Here is a 12,500-nt window from a genome sequence, read left to right on the forward strand (position 1 = left end):
GAGGGTCTCTAACCTAAAGCGTGTCAACGTATTGAGCATGGTGCGGGTTCGACATCGGCTGTGTGGAAGAAGGGAAGACCAAGTCTAAGATGAAGTGAGGAAGGTAAGCAAAGAGAAGGGCACGCAAGAGACAAATCCATTTTTCTCCCTTTCATCTCCCCTCAGAGGCTCTCTGCTTGTCTCAGCGCTCTCTCTCTCTCTCTCTCTCTCTCTCTCTCTCTCTCTCTCTCTCTCTCTCTCTCTCTCTCTCTCTCTCTCTCTCTCTCTCTCTCTCTCTCTCTCTCTCCCTCTCTCTCTCTCTCTCTCTCTCTCTCTCTCTCTCTCTCCCCCCTACATCAGACATCATCAAACATTCACAGCCCTGCTTTTAACAGGTTCCCCCCCCCCCGGACATCATCACCCTACATCACACGTACTCGCATACTCAACACACACACACACACACACACACAGACAGACACACACACACACACACACACACACACACACACACACACACACACACACACACACACACAAGGGTGTGTGTGTGAGGAAGGCTGTGAGGAACTGGAGAGGGGGTAAGAGAACAATGGTGTGAAGGAGATTCAGATATGTCAGATACAATACTTTCACGTGTGTGTGTGTGTGTGTGTGTGTGTGTGTGTGTGTGTGTGTGTGTGTGTGTGTGTGTGTGTGTGTGTGTGTGTGTGTGTGTGTGTGTGTGTGTGTGTGTGTGCGTGCGTGCGTGCATGAGTTTGTGCTTGCGAGTAAGTGAGTGTGTGAGTGTGTGCACACCAGTGACCAACGGGTATTCTGAGTTCTGTTTTTTTTCAGTGAGCATCTGATATGGGACAGGTGATGCCCGCTATTGTTTTCCATTTCTCACCGTTCAGGAGTTTGTGAAGACCCTGGCACTGGGACATGAGAGCAGAAACAGAAACGCCTCGGACACCAACATATCACAACCTGGAATTCAATCTGCCTCACATCTACAGCCCTCCTCACAGCTGAGACTTAAGAACAATGATCCTACCTGTAAATGATAAAGGGATTTTGTCACAGACAGGCCTTCTGCAAAAGCATTCAGAGTTCAGTCCTTCATATACAAGGAACCTGACCCCCAAGTACCCTAGTCTATAGGTAATCTATCTGATGAAATCTAGGTTTGTTTCTCCAGGTGAGATAGCTGACAAAGGCTCTCGTCCCATAGCCTCCCTGTTCACCTCCAGAGGAGACAAGACAGACAAACGTAAAGGTGAGACCCAGGCACCAAAGAGAAGTCCAGTCGAGTTTATTTTCACTAGTATTGTGAGACCATCCTAATCTTGTGGGTTTACATTCTGTTCCTCAAAAAAATGGAAACAAAAAAGAAAAACAGCATGCAGTGGCCAAACTCTGAAAATGCCAGACTGATCTGCCAATCTATCATGATGGCCTCATAGGGATTGACCAGGCCAACCTCCTGAGACAACAACCGTGGATTAGGAACAGAAACATCGGAAAGGGCAAATAAATCCAATGAGAATACAGAGGGAAGCTTGTGATGGGACAGATCTAGGAATGGAAAATGTAATTAATAAAATAAAATGGCCCGGAAACAGGATGTGTAAAACTGGTTTCAGAGAAAGGCATTCCTTTCGTACACCATTTATTGTAGTGTATATATGTGTGTGTGTGTGTGTGTGTGTGTGTGTGTGTGTGTGTGTGTGTGTGTGTGTGTGTGTGTGTGTGTGTGTGTGTTTGGTGTGTGTGTGTGTGTGTGTGTGTGTGTGTGTGTGTGTGTGTGTGTGTGTGTGTGTGTGTGTGTGTGTGTGTGTGTCATATGAGCACATGGGTGTGTGCCGCTCAGTACATACAATACATGTGTGAACGATGTATAAAGGGTCCCCTTAAGATGAGGTGTTGGCTTTCATTGCATCTTCAACACACCCTGACACACACACACGCAAACGAACAAAGCACCCTGTCAGACACACACACACGCACACACACAAATACACACACACACACACAAACACACACACACACACACACACACACACCACACACACACACACACACACACACACACACACACACACACACACACACACACACACACACACACACACACAAATACGCATGCCCATCCACAGGAACTCATTCCCTCACTCTCTCTGTCACACACAAGCACACACACACACGCACACACACACACACACACACACTATGGCCATCGGAGCAGGATGTGGCTGCTCCAGTTATTGTGACCCTTGCAGGCACAGAGACAGGCGTGCAGACGACAGGGAAGCCCTGACAGCCCGGTGGGCCCGGGGACAATAGGCGGGAGGAGCAGGACAGAAGAATAGCCTCTCGCTGTTGGGGACCCAGGGCCTCCGCGCCTCCCGTTACACGGGGCTATACAGCCCAGGGAAGTCTGACACCCAGAGCAACCTACAGAAACGGATCCATTCACAGGCCTCCAGTTCGTTGGGCAGGGGCGCTTCCTTCTAAGATTTACAAAAGGGAAGTCTTCTCTGGAATAGTGGACAAAAACGTAGGTAACAAGTGACGAAAAAGAAAGATAAGTAAGGTTTGTGTTTACATATAAACTGTATGTAACATAATATGATTTTTTTTATATATCTTTCGTTAATTTCCCTATAGGAGATAAACCAAAAAGGCTGGTACATCTTCAGTGTGTCTGGTCTGTGACGTGCCAGACCACCGGTTCCTAACTAGGGCAGAGAGTCTGAAGGGGGGGGGGGGGGGGGCTCCAGGACAGCAGTGACCAGTGTGTGTGGGGGTAGGGTGACTCATTCTATGTTGGTATGGTCGGTGTGTGTCTGGGTTGATGTCCATCATTCTGTCTCTCTCTGTCTCTCTGTCTCTCTCCCGCTACAGAGAGATACTTCATTATTTGTAAATTGGTTTGCAGCATCCTAAGATCACAAAAAAACACAAATAGATAAACTCATACACATACTGTGCTTCACACCTTGCAGCAACCAGGTGTAGACAAAAAGGAAGAAGAAAAGAACAAGCTAAGAACTGGGAAACTCTTCCCCAGAACGCCTGCAGCCTTGTGACCAGGACGGAGGGGTTGAGTGGCTCAGGTACATGGGGTTAGGTAGTGAGTGGTCCAGGTACATGGGGTTAGGTAGTGAGTGGTCCAGGTACATGGGGTTAGGTAGTGAGTGGTCCAGGTACATGGGGTTAGGTAGTGAGTGGTCCAGGTACATGGGGTTAGGTAGTGAGTGGTCCAGGTACATGGGGTTAGGTAGTGAGTGGTCCAGGTACATGGGGTTAGGTAGTGAGTGGTCCAGGTACATGGGGTTAGGTAGTGAGTGGTCCAGGTACAAGGGGTTAGGTAGCGAGTGGTCCAGGTACATGGGGTTAGGTAGCGAGTGGTCCAGGTACATGGGGTTAGGTAGTGAGTGGTCCAGGTACATGGGGTTAGGTAGTGAGTGGTCCAGGTACATGGGGTTAGGTAGTGAGTGGTTCAGGTACATGGGGTTAGGTAGTGGGTGGTCCAGGTACATGGGGTTAGGTAGTGGGTGGTCCAGGTACATGGGGTTAGGTAGTGAGTGGTCCAGGTACATGGGGTTAGGTAGTGAGTGGTCCAGGTACATGGGGTTAGGTAGTGAGTGGTCCAGGTACATGGGGTTAGGTAGTGAGTGGTCCAGGTACATGGGGTTAGGTAGTGAGTGGTCCAGGTACATGGGGTTAGGTAGTGAGTGGTCCAGGTACATGGGGTTAGGTGGTCCAGGGGTTAAGCTGCTAGTGAGGGGTTCAGGTGTATGAGGTTAGGTTATAGTGAGTGGTTCAAGTACATGGGGTTAGGTAGTGAGGGGCAGGTGCATGGAGCTAGTGATTTACCCGTTTGAATACAGATTGGATTGTGTAATGGAAATAGAGGGGGCCGGTACCATCGAACACTAACAGTTCAACTGAGAGGCCAGGGTTAGGGTAAGGAGCCTAGTCTCTTTCTCTCTGTCAACCACTCCCTAACCTTCTCTGCTCAGACTAGTTCTGTGTCTTTCTTGTAACCCCTCCCTGTCTACCTGGGTCTCTTTCTTTCCATTCTTCTTTCTCACAAGGACCCACGAGACAGCAATTATTTACTCATCTGCCCTTGCAAGAGCGCTGTCACTAGGCGAACACCAAATGACCTTCACGCTACCCACACAACACACACACACACACACACACACACACACACACACACACACACACACACACACACACACACACACACACACACACACACACACACACACACACACACACACACACACACACAGACACCTGAGCATGTATTCTATCTCTTTCATCCTCTTCATGAAGGATTGATGCTTTCGTCAAAAAAAAAACAGAAAGAGAGGGAGCAGAAAAAAGAAATGAACGACATAAACAACAATAGAATGAAAGAATGAAAGAAAGAATAAAAGTAATAGTGAGAGAACAGAATTAAAAAAAGAGAGAAGGAACGAAGGAAAGACGCCAGCACAAAATCTCCATAGCTCCTATCCAGAGTAGATGCACCATTCTCTCTTCATTGGATGACTGAAATTGTATTAGCTGGCAAAACCAAAACAAAAAAAACGGTCAATTTGACAATTAGAATCCTTAAATGGCCTTTATGGATCACTTTGACCTGTCTTAGATTGAGAGCTGATTTCATCGCCTTCTCAAGAGAGAGAGAGGGACAGGAAGAAAGCGACATCAATCGTGATGTCTGCTCTAAAAGCCTAATAAACCGGACTTTCACCACGTACTGCTGCCAGAAAGGCTGAATAATACTTTCTGAGCATCAAAATACAGATAAGTAAACCTGAACGTCAATTATATTTTTATATTTATATATTTTTTTATAAGGGTTATAATAGGCTAACCATTAACTATTCGTAAGGCCATCGAGATAAGTATTCTTCGCCCTGTGTGGTTATTATTTGTCTGTTAATGGAAGTGTCCTCCTCCCTTATCGCCCTATTGCATGCATTAATGCCAGATAAACTGGCTGCTATCGAGATGAGCATCCACACACGATGAGCCAACACATAATGCACACGTACACGCACGCACGCACGCACACAAATTGACAGGGTACATAAACAATAGATACAGAGTTAAAGGTCCATTGTTGACACCAAAGCGTGGACAGCGAGATTAATGTCTCAAACCTAGTATTGTTTGGTACCACCCCAAACAATAATTAAAAAAAAAAAAAGGATTACCCTAGGAACGCTAATTAGGCTATTAACAGGACACGTGGTCGCCTACTTGGACATGTGCCCGCAGACAATGAAGCGCTCTGCAGAACAGACTGCATTAAAGATCTTCAGCCTCGCCTCAAAAAAGTGTTGGAGGAGAACATACAATGAATCTGGAGGACGGGCGAGTCTTAACCGGCCAGACCAGAACAATAGACTCGAATTCAAAACACCGTTTGTACAATGGATCTCATCCAGGAAGCACACCTGCATGGGACCCAGCAGAGACGCTCACGGGTTAACACCATACGGCTGTAGAAACTCGAAGCGTGTTTTTTTTTCTTGTATTCTTCGAATAAACCATCCTAAAATGGGACAAAATAGGGTAAGGTTGCCTTTTCTGTACACTTACCGGACATTTCCTCCCGAGGTACCCCATTCAGGGTGAACCCTTTCCCCGTGTAGAACTGGCGGAGGTCGGAGCAGCTCCGGGCTTTGCCGTTCAGGCTCGTGCTATTGGCAGCGCCGCTCCCCGGGACACCGGGACCCAGGCACACCCAGACAACCAAAGTCCAAGAGAGAAACATTCTAGCCCAAAATAGCTCGACAGTGGGGAATCGGCTTATCCTTATAGTGGCAGGTTGCGAATGAGTCTTCTATTTGATATTGTTATAAACAATTATTCACTGTTGTGAAGCCTACTCTTGTGGTCAGATGCAACGCGACAAGGCGATCCCTTTCACTTCAATGAGGGAAAGCCCTCGAGTAGCAGCGCAACCCTTCCAATCATGAAAAAAGAAAGATCCAGGAGAATGGTGAGGGTGCAGAAGGAGTAGAAGTAACGGACGCGGTGGTCCGCTGTGCGTGCAGCCTGCAGCGGGAGGGGAGATCGGCCACGTCCTTCCAGGGTGGGCTTGAACACCCGCGCCTCTGGCGGTACCGTTCCTCTCCAGACACGGGAGATTTCTTGTTTGGAGGAGAGCAGGTGTAGCTCAGTCCAAGCTGTGATGGCCCCACTCGAGTGCTGCAATCCACCGGTTAGTCCTCATCATCATAGATCCAAAACAATGCTCTATATTCCAAAGAAATATTCACTGCAAAAGGAATGGAAATGAAAAGCGGTTGGCCTAATTGTAAGATAGTAATTTACAATCGAAGAGGTGTGACTATAGGTTGCGAGGCGAATAGGTCTAAACCAGCGACAACACCATCAGACCGAGGAATAAGAACAGTGTGGTCGGTGCGCTGCTTAGGTTAAAAAAAAAAAGCTCTCTCGCTTTCTTTCTGCTTCTCTGTTATCTCTCTCCCATCTCCGTATCCCATGCGAGTTTCGCCGATGAGCGTTAACTGCAAAACGACGCCACCTGTCTTCAGGTCCAAAAAGTAGACCAATTCAAATTTGAGATATCGATTTAGACGGAATAGAAAAATACTTCATCGTCTGCTTTTTTTCATGCAAAAGCTAGACATTTAAATAGAGAGCGAGATTAGAACTCTTACTCAATTGTAATATGAGTGATGAGTGGTATGAATAACAGTTCTATAGATTTCTTTGGCACCAGACCAATAAAGAAATTAGAGCTTTGTTACCAGTTTTTTTTTTTTGACAGATTACAAAGACTCCAAGCTCCGCCCAAGAAGCATCTGAAAAATCAGTCCAGATTTTTTCTCCCACCTTAATGCGTTTAAAGTTGTTTCTGACACATTAGCAGGTAATGAGTTGTGTCCTCCTCCTCCTCTTCCTCCTCTTCCTCAAAGGACCTCACAAAGCCTCCATCTGCTGTTGCATGACAGGCCGCTGCCGGCAGACAAATACAAGGCTTAGATCATTTGCCAGCTCCCCCCCCCCCCCCCCCCCCCCCCCCCTTTTTTCTTCACTTTTCCCCCAATTTTCACTCTTTTACACACTTTCCACTCATCTTCAACTCTCTGCTTTCTCATCCTTTTTTTTGCCAATCACTTTTTTCTTTTTCCACTAGTGTTATGAGAGGTTTGGCTCAAGGCCCGATCGTTAAATCAAATTAGAAGTGAGTAATTCAATATTGCTGAATTTGAATGGCAGATTATGTGTCCTGAGATTCTGTTAAAATTATGATTTTGGGCTGGGCCCAAATAAAAGTATTTCTTGGAAACGTATTTCATATGATTACATGAAAGTGTGCATGTGAATATCAAATAGGTCTAAGCATCAAATAATGCAAGAAGACCTTGGAGTAGTGCATGAAATAAGTGCATTAACAGATAATGTTTTCATTTGATAATTAAGTGAGCAGATAATCCCTGCTATACACACCTCAACCAGTTCACACACACGCTTCCGTTTCAAATTTTGCCACTTTAAATTTATTTATTTTTTCAAATAAGGGCCATGTATTGGTTATCCACAGCTAGAATCTAGAAAGAGTTCAAGATCATTTACACCACATTTATTTGATCTCATTCACAAGAATTGTTGTGAAAATAAGTTGATTTCAGTGAACTTCCACATTATTTATACTATGGACTAACCAACAGTCTGAAAACATTGTGACAAATGGACCTGTTTTAACTCTGCAGTCCCACTTATTCTGAATGACCGAGCAGTAAAATATAAATTTCATAATGTTTTTTGTTTATTTGTTCAGAAACTGAAAAACAGTATTTCAGGGTTAATCACATTCATAGAATGATGCTTTATGGCATGAAGATTAAAAAATTGCGACTAGACAGTTCCATGTGTGTGACTGAGAATAACCACACCAAACAATTGCTTGAATATAGAGTTGTACATATAAATATGTGTATTTACATTTGTCTTCAAAAAGTCAGTAGTGCTGTGCAAACTATTAAACAATGTTAAATAAACGTGTATATATACAAGAGGGTAAGTAGGCTAGGTAATAGGACATAAAGAGAACAACTGTCCCCGGAAGGAATCATTGCCAGCTTGTCTTCAGACGAGACAGCTTCTCCTCGGAGTGGACAGCTTGTCCTCTGACTGGACGTCTGTTCCTCAGACGAGACACCTTGTCCTCAGACGAGACAGCTTCTCATCAGACTGGGACGTCCGCGTATAAAAGGTAACTAAATCTCGGTTGACAGCAGGGTTCCCTATGGGCTATACCAGGAACGTCCTGAACATGCCTGCGACACAAAATGGAGTCCGCTTCTGTCCATGTTCTTCACTCTGCTGAACCTCTTCCTGCGTGCCTTCATCGTGGGTGTCTTACTAATGTCCGTCCACACACACACACACACACACACACACACACACACACACACACACACACACACACACACACACACACACACACACACACACACACACACACACACACACTTCTACTGAGGCGTTGTCACTGTCCCTTCTGCTTCTCCTTTCTTTATTCTTTTCTGCCAGTCTTCATTAAATGCTCCTGGTCCCACTCAGAGCGGTTGCCGTAGCGATAGGAGCAGAGACAGGAAGAGCAGGGAGGTCAGGGTCAGAGGTGAAAGGTGAGCCGTGGAGATGGAGCAAGAGTCCCCCAGAACGGCCACCTGGAGGGAGAGGAGAATCATCACGGTGAATATATATTTACAACAGCACAGGACAACACACACCCACTCCACCATCATGCCCTCTGGACGCAGGAGCAGGTCCCCGTTGTGCCGGAGGGATCGCTATGGCAAACGCCTGGTGCTTGCAGCCGCCCTCCATCCTGTCCCACGGTGTCTGCATATCCTGTCTGCATGTTATCGTTGTTGTGTTTGTTGTCCATCTGTTTTTAACCGTTGGTGTGCGGCCCGTGTACTTGTGGCTTGAAAAAGAATTTTCCCCCTCGGGGACAATAAAGTCTGAAGTCTATATCAAAGAACCAACGGGAGAATCTTGGTGGATGTAGCTTTGAGAGGGTCGTTTGGGAGGTCTAGTGTGTAGAGCATCTCCCCCTTTCCCATCCCTTTCTACTGACGATGATGACCTGTGCTGGCCGGTATTCTGTAAGGGGCCAGGAGGTCTTTCAATTATGCATAAAAGCAAAATCAATTTTCCATCACACCAAGGTAAATTATTGGTGAATTGCAAATCAATCAGTTAAACAGGGTATCTTGGTCATAGTCACCAGAGACGCTGTATATGTTGTAAGACATGGTGATGGTGACAGTCTATTTACTCACACACAGAGTTAAGCTGCTCGGACACGTATATATAGCGCTGTGGTGTGTGTGCATGTGTGGAGCCCCGTCTGGCTGTGGATTTCAACGTCTGCGTCCGAGAGAGTGTGTGGCGCATTGGCCATTATAATGCTCCTGCGACTCAAAAAGAATCAGAAATGGATGTAGCCAAGGTGACAACTGGAAACCGGATCTCTCTAGAGCCATTCGTCCGTTCTGGGCAGCAGTGCAACATGGCAATTCTTAATATTATTATTATACACTGATGAAATATGCTGACGAATATTATGTTCCATTTCTGCCAAGTCCGTTTCCGCTTATTATGTCACTAAAGTCTAAAAACTTCACCTTAATAGGACTCAAAAGACATTTGAATCGTAACGGCAAGTAAAGTCCAATCTGAAGGAGAAAGGTTGTTGACGTACCTGTGGAGGAGGGGGCCGGCGAGGGGAGGACGGGGGGCGGAGAGAGGGCCAGGCCCCACCTACCTCCTTCTCACCTGGAGGGGCGAGAAAGAAAGAGAGTAAAACAGGCAGTAACATAGACAGTGACCTAGGGAGAGAGAGAGACACAGAGAAAGAGACAGAGACAGAGAGAGACAGAGACAGGGACAGAGAGACAGAGACAGAGACAGAGACAGAGACAGAGACAGAGACAGAGAGAAAATCCTCAGGAATGAGCCTAGAAGATGCAACATCAAACTAAAGAGAGGGAACAATGGAATGCACAAAGGAAGAGACCAATCGTGGGTCAGCATCCTCATTGCTTCAATGTTTCAGTTTGTTTTGACCACATCCACATTGGGACCAGGCCACATTATATGTGTGTTGTGTCTATGCCAGTTTTCATTTTGTCTCTTCATCCAATCCAGAACCTCTGAAGCTGAATAAGAAAAATCGAACTTGCATCTAAAACACAACTCAAAACCCAAAACAGCACATTGAAATGAGGAAACACACACACACACACACACACACACACACACACACACACACACACACACACACACACACACACACACACACACACACACACACACACACACACACACACACACACACAAGCATGTGAAATCCTATTGGTGGTTTGTGAATGGCACCATGTTGTTGTCTGTGTACGTAGGACTTATGAATACATCTCATTTGCAGAATACAGATTTTGCTTACACAGGACTCGCATACAGGAACACATGTCAATTGCTTGCTCTGTTTAATTGGCCCACACCTGCACGTAAACAGCTGCTCCGCTGCCTTCCATTCTTGTGTGTGTATGTGTGTGTGTGTGTTTTTAGGCGCGTGTGTGTGTGTGTGTTTGTGTGTGTGTTTGGTGTTGGCAGTCCTCCAAGCCTCGCTGAGGGGAAGTCAGGTATGAAAGAATTAGGAAGGAAGGCAGGACTACGCACGCACGCACACACACACACACACACACACACACACACACACACACACACACACACACACACACACACACACACACACACACACACACACACACACACACACACACACACACACACACACACACGCACACAAGCCAGCACGCACGCACGCACGCAAGCACACAAACACACACACACACGCTCTCGGACACTACTACACACCTGGTCCGCAAGCAACACAACTCAGTCTCAACACACTGCGCTCTTTTGGTCAACAACAATCTCACCCTCCTGTTCGCTCCTCTGGAATTATCTTCTGTGAGGAGAATTCTCAGAGCAGCTGAACATAAAACATGACAGCATACCTAACACCAAGCTAAGGTGATTGGACTGTTTGATGGACTTGTCCTTATATACAGGACTAGGTGAGCCATGTATACAAATAATTCCAAACCAAACCCATAATAATGACGATGGTTAAAGAATGACATGGGAATAAGAACAGACATATTGACTGAGACGTGCACACCTGGATGTGCAGAAACATGATACTGCTGCATCTTACAGTAGCCATTGTCTCACAGTACAATAGACAAAGAGATTCTCTCTGCAGAGCCCGAATGAGCCGAGACGTTAACATGAGCATACAAACGCTCACTCTCTCTCGCACGCACACACACACACACACACACATGCACAACATATTGAATAAAATTATATCCATCATGTGCTATGATGACTAATATCAATACTTAAGATATTAGTCATGAGGGAGGGGGGGGGGGGGGGGGGGGGGGAGAGAGAGAGAGAGAGAGAGAGAGAGAGAGAGAGAGAGAGAGAGAGAGAGAGAGAGAGAGAGAGAGAGAGAGAGAGAGAGAGAGAGAGAGAGAGGACACAGTGTTCCCATCATGGCTTTTATCAATTAACCATCTGTCCAAGTGCCTAATGATCTTTTAGCCCCGAGCAACTTGGAAGCATTTTCCCATTTGTGTCTGCTTTTCAGTTGCTCAAGCCAGGGGGTTCTCATTGGTGAAAAGAGTGGTGGATTAATACGGCAGATCAGAATCACTCTTGCATTCCGCGTGCAAAAGTCTAATATCTAATGAAGTATGTCATAGAGCAAATGATCTTAGCCTAACTAACGAAGTAGACCAAGTGAACTGGTTATTCTTACGTCATCATCATCATAATCATCACCATCATCGCGGTTCACGATAACAACTGGGAAATATGATACGCTGGGACAAGATGTCACATGGAAGCGCAATGTACGTATTTTGTCAAAATTGAGTTCAGACTGAAAATGGGTTTTATAACACCTTCTTTGTCTTGAGACAAAAACTATTTTTCTTCCTATAAAGGTATTAATTGAGAGTATCACCACTATTGTACCTGAAACAGGTTTGGCCGGCCAGTATGAATCATTTGAAGGCATTTTTCTCAGTTTCAATGTTGGCGTAGTTACTGCACTTTGCCTTTGTAGGGCAGCCCGGGCGCAGTAGCAGAATGTTTAGCTCTGCTGGGGTCACACAGCTCATCATCTGGGCTGATGGAAGGGGTCACTGCAGAATGGCACGACTGCCAATACAGTTGATGCTCAGATTGGTTTAGGGTGAGGGTGTGAGTGTGTGAGTGTGAGTGTGAGTGTGAGTGTGAGTGTGTGTGCGTGCATGTGTGTTTTACCATAGGCTTTGAGGTGTCGCCTCCTACATTCCCTTCAGCATGTTTGTCTTGTAGCAACAACAAGGAACATGTCAACCATGACAGATTGATACGTACATACATGCATACAAACACAACCTTGGTACATCACACAC

General features: G+C 45.9%; 2 protein-coding genes across 2 annotated transcripts in view; both read right to left on the reverse strand.

Annotated features, from left to right (window-relative positions):
- Positions 1 to 6,468, reverse strand: part of gpc1a (glypican 1a) — a 29,542-nt gene extending 23,074 nt beyond the window's left edge. The window contains exon 1 of the mRNA XM_030372837.1: positions 5,587 to 6,468. Coding sequence (XP_030228697.1) covers positions 5,587 to 5,761 — 175 coding nt within the window. The 5' untranslated portion in view covers positions 5,762 to 6,468. The remainder of the gene's footprint in view (positions 1 to 5,586) is intronic.
- A 1,296-nt stretch (positions 6,469 to 7,764) lies between these two features.
- LOC115556361 (glypican-5) overlaps positions 7,765 to 12,500 on the reverse strand; it is a 26,478-nt gene continuing 21,742 nt past the window's right edge. The window contains exons 10-11 of the mRNA XM_030373567.1: positions 9,731 to 9,804; positions 7,765 to 8,690 (exon numbers count right to left, since the gene is read on the reverse strand). Of these exons, the coding sequence (XP_030229427.1) occupies positions 8,580 to 8,690; positions 9,731 to 9,804 (185 nt within the window). The 3' untranslated portion in view covers positions 7,765 to 8,579. The remainder of the gene's footprint in view (positions 8,691 to 9,730; positions 9,805 to 12,500) is intronic.

This window comes from Gadus morhua, chromosome 12, assembly GCF_902167405.1.
Source record: "Gadus morhua chromosome 12, gadMor3.0, whole genome shotgun sequence".
In the NCBI taxonomy this organism is placed as follows: domain Eukaryota; kingdom Metazoa; phylum Chordata; class Actinopteri; order Gadiformes; family Gadidae; genus Gadus; species Gadus morhua.